Raw genomic sequence first — 23,385 nt, forward strand, 5'->3', positions numbered from 1 at the left:
GGCTTTCAGAGCAGGCCTCAGGACAGTGGAGGTCTGAGGGAACCCGGGCCAGTGCCTTAACTCTCTCACTGAAGTAATTCTACACTTTTAGGCAAAAAAAGCAAAACACTCCTTTAAATTAAAGTGTGCATGTTGTCATGGAGATAAAGTACTCTATTTTTCACCTTTTATAGAAGGCTTAATACATCCTGGTACTGATATTTAAGCGCTCAACGTTTCCTGTACACTAAAGGAATGCCGCCATTAGTTGTATGCAGTGAAATATTTGCTGTAGGGGTCTCCGTGACAGTCACAGCTGTGTCCCCGGCGAGTAATTCCAAAGATTTGGCTATCTCCTTGGTGAAGCCAGGATAGTAGGCCTCAGCTGCCATGGCAACGTGTCAACAAAAATGGCAGGAAAATGAACAAGCGAGTGAATTTATGTACTGAGCTGCTGTTGATTAAACAGACATCTAATTGCCCCATCTGTTACTGAACATGTCCAATCTATAAGGAATTTTTTTTTCCTGGGAGCGGAATGTATATTTGTAGATCAGATGTGACATGTGTGCGCCTACATAAGTACACAGATTTTCTGCATAGCTGCGCATTGTGCATTTTGCATCTGTGACAACGCTTTGTATGGAAATGCGAATCAGTGACAGTCAGTGGTGATGGTGTGTTTGCCTGTGTAGCAGGGTGTATGTATATCTCTTGTGTCTGTGTCCCGCTTGCAGGAAGTGTGTGGGATTAGGGAGTTCAGGGTCGTGGGAAGTGTGGGCTGCTCGGAGGTGACGGCTATATATAGTAACAGTGACATATCATTCCTGTCCCAGCCGCTCACACACAAGTCTATACTTGCATCTGCAAGCTAATGATATGCATTGGATACATTAAACATAATATATTTATATCCAAAATATACTTCTAATAAATATATAGCAATAGATGTAGCAGGCATTCTCAGGACCAATCAAGCAATTGACTTAGAATAGGACAAATCAAATAGCAGTTATATTACACTGACATTTTGCAAGTCACGTAACGCCTTTCTCAAGAGAAATATAACTATCATTTATTAGTTTTGCTCTTTTTTTTTTTTGGAAGTCTAGTGAATACTTACTATGCACAGGGCCGTCTTTAACGCAGGGCAAAAGGGGCAGCTGCCCCTGGCCCGGTCATTGTTATGGGGCCCAAAGCAGTTTCTCCTTGAGCCTGCACTGCCCGCAAATATTTGAGAAGTGGATCCGGCAGAGCCCAAGAAAATATTTGCACAGGGTCCAATTATTATGTAGCACTGACCCTCCGAAGGAGCGGCTGATTTTATTGGGCTTACTTTTACCTTCTTCACCTCGTATGCGTCTAGGGGTTTCCCGAGGTAGATGGCCCAAAAACTGCAGAGACTGACGACAGATCCACTTGAAGTGATTTTTATTTGCAGAAAATAGTTAAACAGTCTCTCAACATAGGATCAGAGTGTTTAGGTGAAAAGTCCAGGTACGCATCAAAGTCAGAATGAAGAATAGCTCTCTTATTTTGAATAAATCCAGAGAATAGCCATTCACAACTGGATCCTCACCCTAATTGGATAGTCCTTCTTTCACCAGGCCTAGCAGCCAACAGGGTGTTTGAGTCAGGAACAAGTCTCTGCCACAGATTTTGTTATAGAACATGTAAAGGAAACTTGAAAACTTGTAGAACACTCGTGTGGTACTAGTATCTTGCAGCCGGTCCGGCGATACTGCACGAGATTGGATTCACTTGGGTCCTTCAGCTTGTCCAGGCTCTTGTTGAGAAGCCAACCCTTGCGTGGCCTTCTCCCAAAGAGTCCTCCCCTGGATAACTTCACAGTCGCTGGGCCTCTCCACTAACCTAGACGGCACCAGACCACCTACGAATCCTTCTTTCAGTTTCCTCGCCTCGGGCTAGCCAGCCCCGAGAAGTAAAGTCGGGTGGATCCGCACCCCAGGCCATGAAAGTCCTGAGGGCTGGTCAGGAGGACCAGGACCATGCAGTCAGAACATACTTCTGGACTGGAACCCCGAAACACATGACATCCGACCCTTAAGTACCCCCTCCCAGAAGGCACAGCAAGAATGACCCTCCCACTGGGCTGGTTCAGAGAGAAAGTATCCTTAAAGCACCCAACTAGACTGTGTTTCCATACCTGCCAGAAGTGACAGCGCCCCCTATGACCAGGCAGAACACCCTTCAGTCCAGTCAGACTGATGCCGAGGTCAAAATTTAGAGTAATCAAACCCAAACCAAACTGCGGATTTAAGGGTAACATTAAATTTCAAAAACACATAGCGTGTGCTCTTCAGGAGCCGGCGCTACAATTATTATACAGGATTTATATAGCACCAACAGTTTGCACAGCGCTTTACAACATGAGGACAGAAAGTGCACTTACAATACAAATCAATACAGGAGGGATCAGAGGGCCCTGCTCTTTAGAGCTTACAATCTATAAGGGAAGGTCAAGTGGAAACAAAAGGTAATAACTGTAGGGGATGAGCTGATGGAGAAAATTAAAATATAGTTAAAGTGGAGGGCCACCCTGAAAAAAAAAAGCATTAATATTATTAAAATTAAAAAAAAAAAACATTTATAAAAAAAAAAAATTTTTTACCTGGTCAGAAATCGCTGTTGCTAGGCAGTCTTCCTAATCTGCCTTCTTCCTGCTCCTCTGTGATCTTCGGTCTTCTGGGTAATGGGGCACGCTGTGTTCTGGGAACCTAACACAGCGCGTTCCATTCACAAAGCGCCACCCGAATCGCGCATGAGCAGTAGGAAACGGGCAGTGAAGCCGCAAGGCTCCGCTGCCTGTTTCCCTTAGTACGAATGGCGGCGCTGGGACTCGAGAGCCGAGGGACATGTCGGCCTCGACGGCCGACATCACGGGCACCCTGGAGAGGTAAGTCTCCTTATTAAAAGTCAGCATCTACTTTTTTGTTTTTTAGCTGCTGACTTTAAAAAAATATTTTTATAGCTGAAACACCGCATTAAGTGTGGGTAGGGTAGGCTTCTCTGAAGAGAAGGTTTTCAGGGATTGTCTAAAAGCTAATAAAGGAGGAGATAAGCAGACAGTTAATGTTAAAGTGTAAGTACACCTTTACAGAAAAATCTGTAAGGTGACCTTACACAGGACCCCCTCCAGGAAATAGCAAAAAGCAAGACGCTGTGGTTAATACCAAGCAAAAAAAAAACCTTTATTAAAAGCCGCACAATTGCATGTCAAAAAGCACCAATCCACCAATGGATAGTAACACAGCAGGTTGAGACACCGACACCAGAGCCGATCAGCTGAAGGTAGACAATGGATGGCCAGATATGCAGCAGCAGGGGCTCCAAACACAAAACATCCAGCACTCCTTTGTTCAATCTAATGACAATTAGTCCATAGATAAACTCACTCAGAGTCTGTGGTATAGCTAATTATAGCAATAGTAGATAAATGGTGGAGGGGTGGATGAACAATCGATGAATGATGGATAATGAAGAGTAGATGAATGGAATGTGGCTCACCTCTGCAGCTCTGGTGCCCATGCTGACCCGTGTCCACAGCCAAAAGTGCTTACACTGGCACAAAAGCATCAGAAATGGACCACAGAGCAATGGAATGTGGGAAGAGATAGCACCAAGATGCAGTATGGGAAGACGGCAAGCTGGCAAAGGCAGTGTAATGCTTTGAGCATTATTCTGCTGGGAAACCTTGGGTCCTGCTATTCATTTGAATGTTATTTTAATTAATACATACCACCTTCCTAAACATTGTTACTGACCAAGTAAACCTCTTCATGGAAACAATATGCCCTGATGGCAGTGGTCTTTTTCAGCAGGATAATGTGCCCTGTCACACTGCAAAAATTGCTCAAAAATGGTTTGAGGAACACAACAAGAAGTCTGAGATGTTGATTTGGCCTCTAAGACCGCGTACACACGGGCGGATTGTCTGCCCAACTAAGTTGGTCAGACAATCCGACAGACAGTCCGTCCAAATTTTGAATGAACGGACTTGACCACACACGATGAACAGACAGTCCGCTGAAAACTTGCGCGATGACGTGTACAGCACGTATGACGGGACTAGAAAAACGACGTCCAATACACTGCAATGCAACCTTCGGCCGTGTAAATCCTTTCTGAGCATGCGCCATACTTAGTCCGTCCAACTTGCCTACACACGAGCGGACTGTCCGCTGAAACCAAGTTTGGACGGATAAAACCAAGTTTCAGCTGACAAAATTACGGAAATTCCGAAAGACAAAGTCCGTCAGACTGTCCGCTGAAAAAGTCCGCTGAAGCCCACACACGAGCGGATTGTCCGCTGAAACACGGTTCAGCGGACTAAGTTGGGCAGACAATCCGCCCGTGTGTACGCGGCCTAAGTTTTCCAGATCTTAATCCAAACCAGCATCTGTGGAAATTGCTGGAAAACAAGTCCTCACCTTGCAACTTACAGGACTTAAAAGACCTGCTGCTGACAGCTTAGTGCCAGATACCACAGCATACCTTCAGGGGTCTAGTGGAGTCCATGCATCAACAGGTTAGGGTTATGTCGGCAAAAGGGGGACCTACTCCATATTCGGTAGGTGGTCATAATGCTATGGATCAATGTGTGTATAAAAGGTAGAACTTTAACTTTGATTTAAAGCGGAGTTCCACCGAAAAGTGGAACTTCCATTCATTGTACCCCCCCCTCCCTCTGGTGTCACATTTGCCACCTTTCGGTGGGAGGGGGGACAGCATACCTGTCTTTTACAGGTATGCTTTCCCCACTTCTGGGAGCCTCAGCCTTAGGTATTAACGTCATGGCTCGGGCTCCTCCTCCCCCTGTCGCCAAGCCAGTAGGAGAGAGGAATGGAGCCTCGTGCATGTGCAGTAGGGTTCCCGTTGTGAAGCCGAAAGGCTACACTGCTGAGTTCCCTTACTCGCAATGGAGGTGGCAGCACCCGACAGCTGATGGAAACTTCAGCTGCGGTGCTGATATTGCTGAACTCTAGGACAGGTAAGTGTCCGATTTTTAAAAGTCAGCAGCTGCAGTATGTGCAACTGCTGGATTTTCATTTTTTGCAGTGGTGGGCAGACCTCCGCTTTTAACTTTACAAGTAAAATATCACTTTTTTTTTGTGGATTGGCATTTTATGTTGAGGCTCGGTTCACACTGCCGCGACTTGGAATCCGACTTGTGAGATCCCAAGTCACGGGACATGTGAAATCCCATGTTAGTCAATGATGGCTGTTTTAATTAGCACTACTGAAGTTGCTTCAAATTTAGAAAAAATTCCCGTACTAATTCAGAGCGACTTCTATCCTACTTATGCCCATAGACTTTAATGGAGATCGCCTCCAAGTCGATCCTCATCTATAGTGATGCGATTTGGATCTGACATTACAGGAAGATTACCTAGGCATTGCCTGAAAGTTGCTTATATGTAATTTTCCCATGTACAAATGATCTTTTTCATGTCCATATTTTCATAATTTTAACTTTGCAGGTGACCTTTTTAGTTGTGGCCATTTCCTGACCTTGAAAGAAAGGCATTTGTTTCTATGGAGTGATCTTTTTATATAACTTTTTGTTTTGAGCATGTGCTTTTACAAAATGTCCCTAATGTGGGAGACTGTTTTCATGGCAGCGGAACATTTTTTTTGTACAGATATGTAATATAAAGGGAGCCCCAAACTAGTTCCATTTGTTGTAGATGTTTTTTATTAACTTCATTATATTCTGTAATGTGGGATAACACTATCCACTTTGATGGGGGTAGAAGAATTGTTTAAAGAGCAAAAGAGAAAAGCCTCTTTGTGATGGATAAATGGATAGCACACAATGTGTATCATACGGGGAGAAACTGATTGTGTTATTTTAGTTAATTCAGGCAGCAATAGGATCAAGATGGTCCTTGGGACCTATTGTAAGAAGCCTATTGTAAGGCCCCTTGGTTTCTTTCTCCTGGTTGCCCATGCAAAAGTCCCTCTATAACAGAGTGGGTTTAAGAGATGATCCATGTCATGATGATGGACAGTCTGATCATCAGTCACATGATAGGTACAAGTGTTTCTTCCAGATGTGGAGTCCGTGGATCTTGTATATGAATTTAGCAAATTTCGAAACCTTCCTACAAAAAAAGGGCTCCCGTTTTAGTTCCTTATTTCTCTATGTCAATCTCTCCCTTTCTCTTAATTTCTATCTTACAACTGTTTATTGTTCCATGGGACCACCATGTGTCTAGGTACCTGTCCACAGGCTTATGATTTACATCCACTAGAGCAGGCGTGTCAAACTCAATTTCATCGTGGGCCGCATCAGCATTATGGTTGCCCTCAAAGAGCCGGTTGTATCTGTTTGACTATTTACATTTTATCCAGGGCTTTTTTTTCTCAGAGAATAGGTGCAGGAACTCAACCACCCGCCCTTCCCCAACCAAGCCATGTTGTGTGTGTGGCCAAATTGCATTAACAGTAGGAGGATCTTAATCACTTCCCACCTGGCCATTGCACATGTATGGCCTGGTGGGCTCTCTCTCCTTCTGAGTGGACATTCAGGAACGTCCCTCAGAAGGAGGGGGATCATGTGCAAGTGGTCCTATGCAGCCCCGATGTGCTCGTGTCACCCGGACACAGCGCATCTCAGATCGGTGGGAGGGCCCTGTGATTGGCCCTCCTGATCACATGATGGCCGTGTCCAATCACAGATGTCATGTGATGTAAACAGAGAGCCGGTTGCTAGGTGATCGGCTCTCCTCTCCTCACACATTAGTTGTCGGTGAGAAGAGGAGAGTGGATCGTTGCAGCCGGCTGGTGATCAGTGTGTATGAGCTGTTTTTTACAGCTTTTTACACACGGATCACCAGCATAGTAACACAGTGTAAAACACATGTCCCCACACATGTCCCCAAAAACACCTGCCCCCCACATATGTCCCAGTAAAATCACTTGTCCCAATGATTATCTGCACATATATGACTGTGATCACCTGTGCACATCTGTACGTGATCATTTGCGTACATCTGTCCGTGATCACATAAACCAATTATAATACACTTAACTGGATTTTTTTTTCCCCAAAGACATGTCTTTGGTAAAAAAAATAATCCAGTTAAGTGTATAATAAATTTAAGCCAATACATTTTGGCTTAAATATATGACAAAATTCAATTTTATTGGATTGCTTTTAAAATAAAATAAAGAAAATATTATTTTTTCCTAATTTCTGCTCTTTTTTCACTTATATCGCAAAAAACGGAGTCGTGAATAAATACCAGCAAAAGAAAGCTCTATTTGCACAAAATGATAAAAATTTCATTAGGGTACAGTGTAGCATGACCGCGCAATTGTCATTGAAAATGTGAGAGTGCTGAAAGCTGAAAATTGGCCTGGGAAGGAAGGGGGGGAAAGTACCCGGTATTGATGTGGTTAGAGGGGCATTAAAGAACAGGAGTGCGTTATGTGCGAAGTTCAGGGATGCAACATGTACAGAGTGCAGTTTCAGGGGTACTCTATTCAGAGTGCAGAGTTCAGGGGTGTGGTACATCCTGAGTGCAGAGTTCAGCTCCCTTTCACAGGCTGTACTCATCTCACTTCCACCCCTCCTTGGCTCTGAGCTCTGTACACATCTCCTTCCACAGCCCTCATCTCTCCAACCCACGAAGTTTTCACGCATTCACCTATCTGTCTTGGCTCTAGTACCTCTAGGCAGTGTAGGCGGCTCCATCTATCTCACTTTCAGGAAGATCATTGGTCAGCATCTCTGCACCTGGGGACAGATGGGGATTCACAGTGCAGATTACCACATGATGCCCCATCCCACACTTCACCTACACCTGCATCTCCCTTGTCCCCGTAAATACAGAAGGCTTCTGTGTTTGCAAGTGACAGCTGGGAGCAGAGTGCGAGAGCCAGAGGTGGTGGAACTAAGTTCCGCCACTTTCTGGCTGAAGAAAAACCCTGGATGCAAAGGCCACATGAAATGGCCTGGAGGGCCGGACTGTACTTGGATGTCTTGTAGTTGACTTCTGATTTATCTTTTTATACTTTCTTGTAGGGGTGCAACGGATCGTCACTGATCCGTGATCCAAGCAGGTCAACCTGTTCGGATCGGCACACCCCGCGATCCGTGGAGCACTCCGCTGCCTCGGCCAACTTGGTACACCCGGCGGCCGTTTACAATGTGATTGCTCCGTCAAATGACGGAGTGATCAGTTGTAAACAAACTGGCGCCATCTCTCCCCTCTGTGTACTGATCTGTACAGTGGAGGGGAGAGATCGAATGGAAACAGCGCTGTGGGCTGGATCTGTAGTGCCCACCGCGCTGCTCTGTGACAATTGCAGTCGCATCCATCCATGATCCCTCAATGCAATGCCCTGCCAATACTCTGCAATACCCAGCCATACTCTGCAATACCCAGCCATACTCTGCCAATACTCTGCCAATACTCTGCCTTACTCTGCCATACTGTGCCATACTCTGCAATACCCAGCCATACTCTGCAATACCCAGCCATACTCTGCAATACCCAGCCATACTCTGCAATACCCAGCCATACTCTGCCCTACCCAGCCATACTCTGCCCTACCCAGCCATACTCTGCCCTACCCAGCCATACTCTGCCCTACCCAGCCATACTCTGCCCTACCCAGCCATACTCTGCCCTACCCAGCCATACTCTGCCATACCCAGCCATACTCTGCCATACCCAGCCATACTCTGCCATACCCAGCCAAACTCTGCCATACCCTGCCATACCCAGCCATACCCTGCAATACTCGGTGACATCCAGCCATACTCTGCAATACTCTGTAATACCCAGCCATACCCGGTGATACCCAGCTGTACCCAGCCAATATTACAGTGGGGGAGATGTCCATTACAGTGGGGGAGATGACGTGGATATTACAGTGGGGGAGATGACATGGATATTACAGTGGGGACTATATGGTGGAATTTTCACAGGTTTTTGCAAATTCAATTATTTGCTGATCTGAAAAATGATCCGATCCGTGACTCTGATCCGAGGAATGATCCGATCCGTGAGTTTTTTGATCCATTGCACCCCTACTTTCTTGTATTCAAATTGAACTTTATTATGGAAAAAAAAGTTCCTGGCCAGGGTTGCAACTAGACATTACATAAGGACAATTATAGACAACTGTTCATCCGGCAGTTTTTAATCTAGCCAAGCCTTCCAGACAAAAACTGCCAGCAACATCTTCTACCTACTGTTTTATAGATTAGACTTTCATAAATGCATAATGTTCCCAAACATTTTTGGACACTTGATTATCACACCTACACTTTATACCAAAAGTAGATAGATACCCCTCCAAATTATTAAGTTCATGTGTTTCCACTGAAGGGTACTGTTAATGCTACAGCATACAAAGTTATTTAAGACAATCACTCTCTTCAAACCACAGTTTGGGGAAGGCCTTATTCTGTTTCAGCATGACTATGTCTCTGTTCACAAACCCCGAGACATAGTTTGACAAGTCCCGTGTGGAGGAACTCAGTTGGCCTTTTGAATGAATTGGAATCCCAATTGTAAGCAAGAACTTCTCATCCAAGATTATTAGCACCTGACTTTTTTTGACTGAATGGGCACCAATTCCCACACGCACACTCCAAAATCTTATAGAAAGCCTTCCCAGAAGACTACTTTAGCAGAGAATGGGGAGGACACAACTCCCATATTTTAACGCCAATTGCTTTGGGCATATAGGAGTGATGTCTACAACCATTTAGACGTATAGTGTGATTCTGACCCTAATGCCGCGTACACAGGACCTGACTTTTTGACAGCAAAGGTCAGACGGAACGAGTCCGTCGGACAATTCGATTGTGTGTGGGCTCCATCAGACCTTTGCTTGCCAAAAATCTGGCGGACTTTAGAAATAGAACATGTTTTAAATGTTCCCACCGCCGGAACTCTGCCGGGCCGAGAAATCCATTCGTGTGTATGCTAGTCCGACGGACAAAAACCAACGCTAGGGCAGCTACTGGCTACTGGCTATGAACTTCCTTATTCTAGTCCGGTCGTACGTCATCACGTTAGAATCTGTCGGACTTTGGTGTGATTGTGTGTGTCCAAGTCCGTTCATTCGGAAAGTCCACCGAAAGTCCGTCAGGAAGACCGTCGTACCTAGTGCGTCGAAAAGTCCGGTCGTGTGTACGCGGTATAAGGCACTGATTTACTAAAACTGGAGAGTGCGAAATCTGGTGCAGCTTTGCATAGAAACCAGTCAGCTTCCATTTTTTTTTTTTTTTCGCAAAAGCATAAAGTGTTACTAAACCCAGGACCCTGCATTCACTATATCTGGTCTCACACAGTACCTGGAAATGCAATTATTTTAGTAAATATAGACACTAAATACCTTTTCTAATCAGCAGTATATAGCAGTCTTCTGACATTGATCAGTGCCTGATTAAAGCCTGTAGGAGTTTTCATACTGCACTGTCCTATCAGTATGCACGACCCCTAACCCTCTGTCTGGACAGTGCTGATTGGCCCAGTGCTGATTGGCCCTGTGCTGATCACATGCACTCTCCCAAGAAAAAACAAAACTCTAGCAATACACACCAAACTGAGCTTGTGCAGACTGTCTCTACTAACTGTCTTTTTTGGACATGTTTTGGAGACAATGCAAAAAGGGGAGGATGTGTGCATAAAGGATCAAACAGCCTTTTACACAATGCAGAGGATTTACCCCCTTTAGGCTCCACAGTGAGTATAACAAGGCATGCTTTACTGCATATGCAGACTGATTTTACTGCTTTGGGTTTAGTAAGACTTTAATTAAACAAGCTGAAGTTAGAAGCTGATTAGCTACCTCGCACAACTGCACCAAATTTTGCGCTCTCCAGTTTTAGTAAATCAACCCTAAATGTCTGTATACAATGGAGAAAAGAGCATTCAAAGTTAGCATTTATAAGAACGTATTTTATACATATAGATTTTCACATAAACTATAACAGGTGACTAGGACTAATGCTCTTCAACAGCTAGAACCATTTTGTTATTTGTGTTCTACTGATGTGACCAGTTCCATATACTGCTCATCTTTATGCGTCAGAGCATGCTGGAACATTTAGTCTTTGACATCTATAGGGCCGTGGGATGTATACAATTGTCTTAGTAAATGGGCAGGCTGCTTTTGCTCTGCTACTTCAATGTACCTCCACTTCCCTAAGGTGACAACAGTATCTGGTTATACTGGTTGGGTATCCTTGTAGGTAAGAATACATTCTGTGGAAGCAGTAGAGATATATGTAGCTGTTCTTTTAGATGTGGGCACGCTGCATTTTGGGATCAGTAAAAAAAACTAGCAAGTTAAAGCGGAGTTCCACCCATATGAAAGTCAGCAGCTACAAAAAGTGTAGCTGCTGACTTTTAATAATCAGACACTTACCTGTCCCATGGTCCAGCGATGTGGGTGAACGAATCCCCGCTTCTCTCCCACTTCTCTCCGCGGCGCCGGCATTGTGACTGTGGGCGTCTGGCTGTGGCTTCACAGCTGGGCACGCACTGCGCATGCGTGAGCCGTTTCATGCTGTGATTGGCCGGACACGTCACAGGTCCCAGAAGATTCCACGGAGGGAGGGGTGAACTTCCTTCCAGTGCCGTGGAGCCCCAGGAGGAAGTGGGAGCTGGATACCTCTAAAAAGGGGGTATCCGCTCCCCTCACCAAAAAAAATGACATGCCAAATGTGGCATGTCATGGAACTTCACTTAAAGCGGAAGTTCCATTTTTGGGTGGAATGCCACTTTAAAAATAGTCAGTTTTTTTGGAATTGATGGGAGGAACTGATATCTAGACTTCTCTAAGGTCATGTTGGTATTTGCTAGGCATAGCTTTTCTTGTTGAGGCTCCATAGGCTTCTAGGCTGCATTAACATTGTTGGTTCATAAAATGTCTGCCTACACTTCACAATAGTGAAGTAGACACAGAGACAGTTTTTGGAGATTGATCCAGCCGTATGACCAAGGTACTGATTGGTTAGTTTCTGTTACCACAGGGGGTATAAAAAAGAATACCCCCCCCCCCCCCTTTTTTTAAATAATCAAATTTTGTTGCTTTGCAGCCTGAAATAAAGACAGACGTTTTTTTGTTTTTTTTTATCCATCTGGATTTACTTTGTTTGAAAAAGGGTCATCCCTTTGTGTCAGTATTTTGTTTTATCTTTTGCTTTAATTACAGCCTTTAGACCAGTGATGGCGAACCTCGACACCCCAGATGTTTGGAACTACATTTCCCATGATGCTCAGCTACACTGCAGAGTGCATGATCATCATGAGAAATGTAGTTCCAAAACATCTGGGGTGCCAAGGTTCAGCATTACTGCTTTAGTCTGTTGGGATTTGTCTCTACTAACTTTACACATCTAGACTTTGCAATATTTGCCCACTCTTCTTTACAGAACTCCTCAAGTTCAGTTAAATAAATGTTGACGTTTGTGGACTGCAGTCTTCAAGCCATTCCACAGGCCATTCAAGAAACTTTTACCCTTTTCTCCTTCAACCAGTGAGTGGTCATTTTTGCTGTGTTCTTTGGCCATTGTCATGTTGGAAGGTAAACCTTCTTTCCATTGACAACTTTCTGGCAGAGGGCAGCAGTTTTTCTTTAAGAATTTGACGGTATTTTGCCCCATCCATTTTTCCTTCTATCCTGACAAGTGCTCCAGTCCCTGCTGCAGAGAAACGCGCCCATAACCGGATATTACCACCTCCATGCTTTACTGTAGGAATGGTGGTGTTTGGATGGTGAGCTGTATTGGATTTCTGCCAGACATGAAATTTAGTGTTGAGGTAACATAATTACATTTTAGTGTCATCTGACAAGAACACCTTTTCCATGTGACCTCAGAATCTTCAAGGTGCGTTTTGGCATAGCTCAGGAGTGACTTCATTTGGCCTTTCTTGAGGAGTGTCTTTTTTCTTGCAACCCTCCCATACAAGCCACATTTGTGGAGAATTTGTGATATTGTTGTCACATGCACACAATGACCACTCTTTGTCATAAATTCCAGCAACTGCTCCAGAGTTTCTGTGGACCTCTTGGTAGCTTCTCTGACCAGTTTCCTCCTGGTTCTTTCATCCAATTTGGAGTGACGTTCTGATCCAGGGAGGATCTGTGTTGTACAAAATACCTTCCATTTCTTAATAATAGACTTCACTGTGCTTCTAGGCATTGATAAAGCCTTTGTTGCACCCATCTCCTGGCTTGTGCCTGTCCACAACTTTATCTGGAGATCTTTTGACAGTGCCTTGCCACCTATGGTTGATTTTTTTGCCTCAGTTGCACTATCAGGGACTGAAATGCTCCAAGGAAAGCTCTTTTCATGCTGAGCTAATCAAAATGACCACGGCTGATCACAGGTGAAAGTCAAATGGCTTTGTGCCATTGAGAAGGTGATAAGTTACTCCGGATTTACTTTACAAGTTATTTTTAGGAGGGGGTGATCCTTTTTCCAACTAAGTGTTCACACCAGACGCAGTTCCGTTCAGTTCTGTGCACTTTTTTGTGCACAGAATGCATGCACAGTGTTTTCCATGTATTCCAATGGCTCTAGTTCACACCATGCAGTTAGTTTCTGCACCGGAAACTGACTGCATGGTGTGAACTAGGGCCATTGGAGTACATGGAAAACACTGTGCATTCATTTTTAGTGCAGAAAAAAAGCGCACGTAACTGCATCTTGTGTGAACTAGCACTAGTGATTCTGCTTTTGAATTTATATTCTTTTTTTCTGACATGTTGGTGTTATATCTTTCACTTGGATGTTATAAGTTGACTAAATACAGCTGAATAAAACAAAAACTGGGCCTGTCTTCATTTCAGGTTGCAGGGCATCAAAATGTGATTATTTTAAAAGGTAGTGATTCTTTTCTATACCCACTGTATATAGTGGGATCTATAGGGCTAGATAAAAAATGTTAGCTTATTCTTACCTCCTTTACTCTGTTACGGATATTTTGATGTTGGCACATATACTTTTCACCTTGCATTTTGCAAAAATATGACATATGTGCACAATGCTTTATGGATTATAGGTTAAATACTCAAGTGTATACAAGGTAGAATTGAAATGTAAACTGTGTGAGCGTCAGCTGTGCCTGGATACAGAGGACTGGCGTGTGTCAGCTCAGTGTGGGTCGGTGGTAGTGCCAGCTTAATACCCCCTGGCACATGTAAAGCAGCGTGTCATGTATACTTCAGTCACGCCAGACGGCAGCGGCAGAAGTGGATAGAGTGCGTGTGAGCAATTTGTGGGGATCACATTACAGAAGTTGAGGACCTACAGTTGGCTCAGCATGGGGTCACATTGAGTGACAATACAATTTGTGGTTGACTGAAATGTGCCTAGAGTAAAGTGACAGGTTCAGCCCTGGCTCAAGTCACACTAGGAAGCAGCAGGTTCCTAACCTGTACTGTTTAAATGGATTATGTTGGCTAATGTATTGTAAAAAGCTGAAACGTTGTATACTGCTCATCGAGATTCTCTTAATAAAATGTGGGACATGAATGTTAAAGGAAGCCTGTACTGGAGAAGTGAAGAAACTCTCATAGCTGACCTCCCCTTCTGAAAATTATTATTAATATTATAGAGGATTAATATAGCGCCGACAGTTTGCTTATCGCCTTACAAAGGGGGGGCAGTACAATTACAATACAGTTCAGTACAGTAGGAACAGGAGGGCCCTGCTAATGGAGCTTACAATCTAAAGGGAGGGGAAGGTGGTACAAAGGGTATTAGCTGCGGGGATGATCTGAAAGTGACTGTGGTACAGTTCTTAGGTGGAGGCTTCTCTGAATACATTTCCAGTAAGGATGGGCATAGGCGTGTTGGCAACGCCACGTGCCACGCCTGCCAGAAAGCTGGCACTCCACAGTGCTAATCGCAGGTAGTGAGACATTTCATGATCCGCGGCTGCGCAGATCGGGAAACATCTCACTGACCGGGATTAGCACTGCGCAGTGTCCACTTCCTGGCGGGTGCGGGCACACGGAGTTGCGAACACGCCTGAGCCCATCCTTCATTTACAGGGATCTAGAGGCGGCGGACAGGGTAGGGGCTGACTGGACATACTGGGGCAGGGAGATCCAGAGGACGGGAGAGGCTCTAGAGAAGTCCTGGAGGCAAGGGTGGGAGGAGGTAACAAGGTTAGTAGGATGCAGAAGGTTTTGGGAGGCACGGAGAGGATGATTTGGATGATATCTGCAGATGAGGTTGTTAATGTAGCTGGGGGTGATGTCGTGGTCAGTACTTTGAATTTTTTACGGCGGGGTAGGGGAAGCCAGTGTATGGATTGGATTGGCAGAGAGGGGCAGCAGTCACGGATTGGTTAGTAAGGTGTTTTAGTCTAGCAGCAGCATTGATAATATACTGACGGGGGGATAGCCTGTGTAAAGGTAGGCCAGTAAGGGGAGTTGCAGTAATCAAGATGGGAAATAACCAAGGAGAAGAATAAGTTGTTTTGTGGTGTTAGTCGGGAAGGGGCAAATTCTGAAAATTTTGCGTAGGTTAAGGTGGCAACATTTAGCCAGTGATTGGATGTGGGGGCTAAAGGAGAGGTCAGAGTCCAGTATTACACATAGCACCATTGTGTGTGTGGAGGGACCAATGATTGTGTCGTTGATCTCGATGGTAAAGAGGGAGGAGGAAATATTACAAGCTCAGTTTTAGAAAGATTGAGTTTGAAGAAGTAGTGTGACATCCATACTGGAGGATATTGAGTGGGTGAGTTGAGGAGTGGAGAGATATATCTGGGTGTCGTGAGCATAGAGGTGGTATTGGAAACCATGTGAGGTTATCAACTTGCCCATGGAAGAGGTAAAGAAAGAATAGGGGTGGCCCCAGGATGGAGTCTTGGAGTACCCCAACAGAAAGAGGACCGGAAAATACTAGATGTCTGGCTGCCATGCTGATCCAATGGCTTAGTACATGCTCTTTCCCTGACAGGTGTGCAGGAGTTTTGGCTTGACTCTGACACTCTTGCTCTAATTGCTTGTTCTGGCTCAGTGAATCAAAAAGTATTAAAGCCACAGAGGAGCAACTAGCATTTTCAGAAGGTGACGTGAACAATGGCAGCCTCCATTTTCTTGTCTTTACATGTTTCCTTTAGTGGTCAGTTCACTCAAACTGTTCTATTGGGTTCTGTTAGATGCAAGAAAATTGAACCACTGAATGGTCTGCATATCTCTCATGAACTTCATTGCGGAGATCTCTACACTTCTCATGTCGCCATACCTACCAAAGTCACTAGAGCTGAAGCTTGGCTTAAAAACCAAATCCCTACAACTTTTTAGTATATCACTTCCTTGTAAATGGGGTATGTCCTACATCGTGCAGGCAGTTGGCTCAAGTAGGAATCTTCACTGCAGGGATGCCCCGTCCCCTTCCTGAACATCTGGTGCTGCTATGGTATGGTTTAGCTTTGTGTCTTTAGGCAGAACAGCAGAACGGATGATGCAACAGGGACAAGGCCAGTGGAGTCACCAGTATATAGGAATCCAGTGGGTAACTTAAGCCGGCCGTACGCTGTTCAAATGTTGTCAGTTTCCTGCTGAATTGGACAAAATTAGATCATTGGGTGGCCCTGCTGGCACCACCCATTTTTAAAAACTTAAAGTGCTTTGTAAATCTCAGACATGAAATACAAACAAAGCATATTCCTCTATAGTGTGTCCTTATCTCAAGTAAGAGTACAGTAATGCCCCCTACACACGATCGGACATTCTGACAACAAAATCCATGTTTTTTTTTCCGACGGATGTTGGCTCAAATTTTTCTTGCATACACATGGCCACACAAAGTTGGTCGTAAATTGCGAACATCAAGAACACGGTGACATACAACACGTACGATGAGCCGAGAAAAATTAAGTTCAATAGCCAGTGCGGCTCTTCTGCTTGATTCCGAGCATGCGAGGAACTTTGTGCGTCGGAATTGTGTACACACAATCGGAATTTCCGACAAACGGATTTTGTTGTCAGAAAATTTGAGATCCAGATCTCAAATTTTGTGTGTAGGTGTCATGGTTATGCAGTGATCTTCCTGTGTTTGCTTACCTTCCCCCATGTCTTCAGACTAAGAAGCCAGCCACTTCCACCTGGGGTTTTTTATAACCTCTCCTCTAAGCATGGCTCCACCCCAGGCCCTATTAGGGAGCCCTATATTAACCTGTGCACTGCAGGCCTCAGTGCTGATCAACCATTGTGTATTAGCTTCCTGTTTCCTGCCGTGTCCTCTGCTACTGTTTTCCGTTACCGTCTTTGGCGTGTCTTGACTATCCCTGCTTGCCTGTGACCCTGACCTTTTGGCGTGTACCCGACTATCCTTGTCTGCTTGTGGCCCCGACCTTGGCTTTGTCCCTCACCATCCCTATCCTCCTGTTGCCTACTGTGGGTGTGAGCTGGGGGACCCTGGGGGTCGCGACCTGGAGCCAGTTGCAGCCAAGTCCATCCTCACCACTGGAGGCTCTGGTGAACACCTGCTGGCTCTTAGACTCCGTGCCCCAGGGAATCTCACGCTCTATCCCCAGTGGGATCTGTCCCCCGTCTGCAGCAGTCAGCTGTAGGGTCCACAACCTTGCGGTGCACTCCGGATCCCTACGGTGTGCACCTGTCACTTCGCCTCAAGGTGACCTGACAGTAGGAAATTCCGATGGAGCCTACACACGGTCGGAATTTCCGACAAAAAGCTCCCATCGAACATTTTCCATCTGAAAATCCAGCCATGTGTACGGGCATAAGAGTAATTTCTGATACCAGTCACTTCACTGGGTGTATGTAAGGGTTTACAGCCACTTTAAACCTGTATTTTTTTTGGGCCCAATTAAGGTGTTTTAGGAAAATACCTCATTATAGCCACAGTGAAGTGTATAACATTTTTCCACTCTATTAAAAATATGTCTTTGTTGCTTTCCCTGTCCACATTGAATGGATGCCCCATCACTTTCTGTTCTTTTTGACTCCCTGTTTCTAGTGCAGGCATACACCATAGTAAAAACCTGCCAGAGGTTCTGCCCGCTATATCCAAAACAGTAAAAAAAAAAATGTTGGGGCTGAAGTTAGGCCTTGTTCACATGGGGCGTACATAATCAGATGCCCGTGGAGGGTTATGTTTACCTGCATGAGGATGTACGGGTATTCTGTGATTCCTCATGTCGGCAGTTCTGTTGCTGTCAATTGAGATGCAGTGACTGCATGGATACAGCTGCTTCTCCCAAAGTGACATCTTGTATGGGTGCGCAGCCCTGATAGCATGTTGTATGTGTTTGGGGTTGTGCACCCATACCTGGATGGATGTTACATTTGGAGCAGCGGCTGTGTCCGTGCAGCTGCTGTGCACCAATTGACAGCAATGAGACTGTATGAGGTTGTATGGAACACATGTGCATCCCAGTGCGTGTGTACGGTTATTTCTGCCCTGTGTGAATGAGGCCTTAGCCTTTATGGATAGTATCAGTTGCTATTGTTTTGTCATTCCAATTTGTGGTTCTTGCTAAGTGTCACTGCCATCTCTGCGAATGTTTCCCAACAGTTGCACCCTTTCAATTATTATGTCCTGTCCACCAAAATGGCCCTGAAACACACAGCTGTCCATTGTAGAAACCTAAGCTCTTGTACACACTGTCGGAGATTCCGACAGAATGTGTCCGATCGGACCGTTTTGTCGGATGTTCCGACTGTGTGTGGTCTCCATCGGACTGTTTCCGTCAGAGTATCCGACGGACCAAGTTTTCTAACTTGTTAGTAAAATTTTCTGACAAAATGCTCCGATCCGACATACTCCGATCATGTGTAGAGAATTCTGATCGGACAAAGTGCCACGCATGCTCAGATCAAATTCCTACATCAAAGCTATTGGCTACTAGCCTGAACATAGTCCCGTCGTAACGAAATAACATCATCACGTTCTGAACGATCGGATTTTCCAACAACTTTGTCCGACCGTGTGTATGCAACAGTTTCGGACAAAATCTGACGGATTTGGTTGTCGGAATGTCTGACTGTCACGTACCTTACAGCGGAGTCAGACTGCTGAGGATGGCCTCTCGCACGGTTCCGGTCTCCACGCCCCTGGAGATGAGAACAGGGAGCGTGAGGACAACGAAAGGGTGCAGGTGCCTGCAGGTGGAAGTTGAAGACCTTGGAGACGCTGGGTCCTCACGGGAGAAGAGGTGTAGACTGGTCACGGAGGTAGGCAGCGGAAGTCCAGCAGGTGTGCAGGAAGCACTACGTGTCTGTAACAGGCAAGGTCGGCAACTGGCGGGCAATGCGGTACAAGTACAGGAGGCAGGTGCGTAGTCAAGGACGAGCAAGGGTCTGGTAACGTGCTAGCAAATGAGGTACAGAATCAGGAGGCAAGCCAAAGTCGAAAGTCCAAGCCGAGGTCAAAGGTAGTCCAGGAGATCTAAACACGAGGTATTCAAGGAGTGGGTAGCAGGAACAAGGTCACAGGAACAAGGATCACAGGAACAAGGATCACAGGAACAAGGTCACAGGAACAACGATCAGGTCTTTCAGGAGTAGCTGAAGACGATCCAGCATTGGTGTCAGGCCATGATCCTGTTTATATAGAGGGAAGTGAGCCAGGATTGGTGGAAGTGGCCGTCCGTGCGTGACTACGTACACACGTTCAGTTTGCGCGGGTGCCTTCGTGTGTTCGGATTGGCGTACGTCCACGTGTTCGGATTAGCATACGTCCGTTCGTCCCGGAACTCGTACGTCTGACGGGGACACCGCGCATGGCGCCTGGAACGAAGGGGAACTGCTGCTATACGGGGACAGGCATACGTACGGTGAGTTCCCTGACACCGACTGTGTGTACAAGGGCTAAGACTTATTCGAGCAACCAAACGAGGACTGTGCAGTAAAGACAGACCTCTTAAAATACCTGATGAAACCCACCACTGAAGACTTCACTGTTTTAGGAAGGCTTTCCACTGGATTTTGTAATGTGTATGTGGGGATTTGTGCCCACTTAGCCAAAAGAGAATTTCTTAGGTCAGGTATCGATGTTGTATGAGAAGACCTGACTTGCAATTTATCCCAATGGTGTTCAGTAGGGTTGAGGTCAGGGCTCAGTGCAGACCACACAAGTTCTTCCACACTAAACTCGTCAAACCAAAGGGGAGATTTGTTAAAACTTGAATGTGAAAAATCTGGGGCAGCTCTGCATAGAAACCAATTGGCTTCCAGGTTTTATTGTCAAAGCTTAAAGGGTTAGTTCACCTTTACAAAAAAGCTGCCTATGCAGATAAGAGGATCTGTAAATGAAAATAAATGGAGCAGATCTGACTTAAGTTGAATAATGCCCTTGCAAGAGGTGTTGGCCATTTACATGCCTCATGAAACCTAACTGGAATACTCCCAGGACATTGCTAAGTGAGGCCTAGTCATTACTGCTTACCTCCACCATTACAGGAGTGAGCTTTTTTCCTGACTCAAACCCCTTTACATTCCTTTCTCTCTCTCCTGATGTAGCATTTGAGAACTCACTCCTGTAATGGAGGAGGGGAGCAGTAAGCACTAGTCCTCACTAGGCAATGTCCTGGGAGTATTCCAGTCAAGCTTTTTGAGGTACATAAATGGCCCATGCCTATAGCAAGGGTATTAAGCTGCACATACACTGTTCAAATCTCGTCCGGTTCAGCAGGAACCAGCCGAAATTTGAACCATTAATGGGCTGGCCGATTGATCAACTTGGGTACAAACAGCCTTTAGGATTCTCTTGCGATTATCACTAACAGCTGCTATAGCCACTAGCAATAATCACTGTCTTCTCCCGACGGGGACAGCTATATTGGCTACCATGCACAGCTGCACCAGACAGCGGTGCCCATCTTCGGGCAAATATCTCCTAAACCGTATAGGTTTGGGAGATATTTCTTGGACCTACAGGTAAGCCTTAATCTAGGCTTACCTGTAGGTCAAAGTGGTTTGTAAGGGTTTACAACCACTTTAAGGTGGCAGCATTAACAGGCCACTGATTTTTAAAGTTTTGTTTAGGCTGATGAGTAACATATTAGTATTTCATGTCTTTTAATGGGAATACAGAGCCCTTGGAGCAACCCCATTAAGTTATGGGAAGAGCTTTCAAACCCAATGAAGATTATACAGTATTGCCCTTGGGAATTGATACCAGGATTCAAGCACCACAAGGTTAGAGTGTCAATCACTGAGAATCCATGCTGCTCAGTCATTAGGCTGTGAAGAGTTGCTCAATGTTGAGGGTTTAGCATGTCGGTTGAACATCCCTGTAAAAGGGTGTGTGTGTGTGCGTGTGTGTATATATGTATAATGTGTGTGTGTGTGTGTGTGTGTGTATATATATATATATATATATATATATATATATATATATATATATAAAATCTTTTTTTTTTTTGCTCTTTTTCTGTATTAACGTTGTCTTGCTTTCTTTCAGGATGCCCAGGGGCATGACAACAATAAAGACTCTCGAGTGCTGTGGACAAATTCCAACAACCATCTGGTAACATCTGGATTTAACCAGGTAGAGTGTTCCCCGAGGGCTCACTATCTTGCTGTCATCTCCTTTCTTTCTTTGTGTTAATGCTAGACGTTCCATGAAATATACTGCTCCCTGCAGTGTTGTAGTGGTACCTTGCCCATATTTGCCATACATTTGTTCTCAATAAAGTAAAGTAAAATAAAGTATCCTTGAAGCAGCCCCTAACAATGATCTCTCCTCTGCCTCAATATTGGACACCTAACCCCTGAATCAAGTTCTTATAGCCCTAATACTAAACATCTATAGCTGAACTAAACCCATCGGTTTAAGGCCCCTTTCACATGGACAGACCGTATGTCCGTTTTTCATTCATCCGTTTTCGGATGAAAAACGGACACACATGTATCCCTATGGGATAGCGGATGTTAGCGGGTGAACATACGCTGACATCCGTCTCCGCTATGCTCTGTTTATGTTTTACTTTTCCATCTGTCTGCAGATCGGATTGGATGAAAACGGTCTCTACGGTCAGTCTTCATCCGATCCCCCATAGAGGAGAGCGGCGATCTGACAGGTCCGTCCCTGCACAGTGTGCAGAGACAGACCTGTCATCTGCCTGCTCAGCGGGGATCGATGGAGCGATCCCCCTCTGAGCAAAGCTGAGTCCGTACATGGACATGTCCGTGTGAAAAGGCCCTAACAGTTATATTTCCGGCATGCTGAGAATGCTGTCACATTGGCTTGTGCTCTCAACCAGATTGTCAAGCCATCAAATGGCTGGAGTCATAACTGATCACATGTGCAGCAGAATGGCAGTTACAGATCAAATAGAGGCCAAGATGGCAGCTTCCTCTCCTGAAAAGGATAGGAAGGTTTAGTTCCGCTTTAACCCGCAACTGACACTCCTGTGTCAATTGATGGTCCCTGTCTCTAAGGCCCCTTTCACACTGGGGCGGTGCGGCCGTCGGCGGCAAATCGCTGATATTTTTAGCGCCGCTTTACCGTCGATTTAGCGGCAGTCTGCGGCCGCTAGCAGGGTGGTTTTAACCCCCGCTAGCGGCAGAAAAAGGGTTAAAACCGCCTGCAAAGCCCCGCTGCATCGGCGCTTTGTTGGCGGTATAGCCGAGCTGTCCCATTGATTTTAATGGGTAGGAGCAGTGAATACACCGCTCCTTTCACCGCTCCAAAGATGTAGCTAGCGCACCGCTCCAGTGTGAAAGCCCTCGGGCGCTACACAGGCGCTATTTTTAGCGCTGTAGTGCCTGAAAACTGCCCCAGTGTGAAAGGGGCCTAATGAAGAAGAAGCTCTGAAAAAAAGCTATCCATATTCCGAACATTTTGTAAGTACTGACATTTTATCTCATTCTGTCATCTCTCTCATTAGGTCAGGGAGAGAGAGCTGCTGCTTTGGGATCTTCGTAGTTTCAGCCGACCTGTGACTTCTTTCTCACTGGATGCCTCCTCAGGGTAGGAATATGTCTTCTAATTAATAATACAGGAAACCTGTAATGGAAGAAACCTGGAGGTAGCCATTTCTGAGCTCTACTATTGATAATGCAAGTTGCTTTTGACTCTCCTTTTTAAATCATTGACCTGGAACCAGCATTAAAATAAGGCCTTTTGACTTTTCTCTGGCTTCCCTGTGCTGCATAGTTGTTCTGAGTCAGCCATTCAGAAAGTATTGAAGACAGCTGGTTGGTATAACAGCCAGGCAACTATCATTTTCAGAAGGGGGTCAGCAGTGGTTGTCCCCATATTTTTTTCATTGCAGGTTTACATTGATCATATTGCTGAATTATAGTATTTTAGAGATTTCGTGATCCATTTTGAGCAGCAAAATAACATGAAACCAAACGCTGTTTAATGCTGGATCCCCCAGCAGTCACCTTTCCTCTGCTCCCCCACCACTTTGCTCAGCCACTGAG

The 23,385-nt window shown here is 45.3% G+C and overlaps 1 protein-coding gene across 1 annotated transcript in view; it reads left to right on the plus strand.

Annotated features, from left to right (window-relative positions):
* Positions 1 to 23,385, plus strand: part of CORO7 (coronin 7) — a 304,349-nt gene that overhangs the window by 97,700 nt on the left and 183,264 nt on the right. The window contains exons 8-9 of the mRNA XM_077449252.1: positions 21,416 to 21,502; positions 22,845 to 22,927. Coding sequence (XP_077305378.1) covers positions 21,416 to 21,502; positions 22,845 to 22,927 — 170 coding nt within the window. The remainder of the gene's footprint in view (positions 1 to 21,415; positions 21,503 to 22,844; positions 22,928 to 23,385) is intronic.

This window comes from Lithobates pipiens, unplaced genomic scaffold, assembly GCF_037356315.1.
Source record: "Lithobates pipiens isolate NorthernLeopardFrog02 unplaced genomic scaffold, aLitPip1_a1.2 Scaffold_22, whole genome shotgun sequence".
Lineage (NCBI taxonomy): Eukaryota > Metazoa > Chordata > Amphibia > Anura > Ranidae > Lithobates > Lithobates pipiens.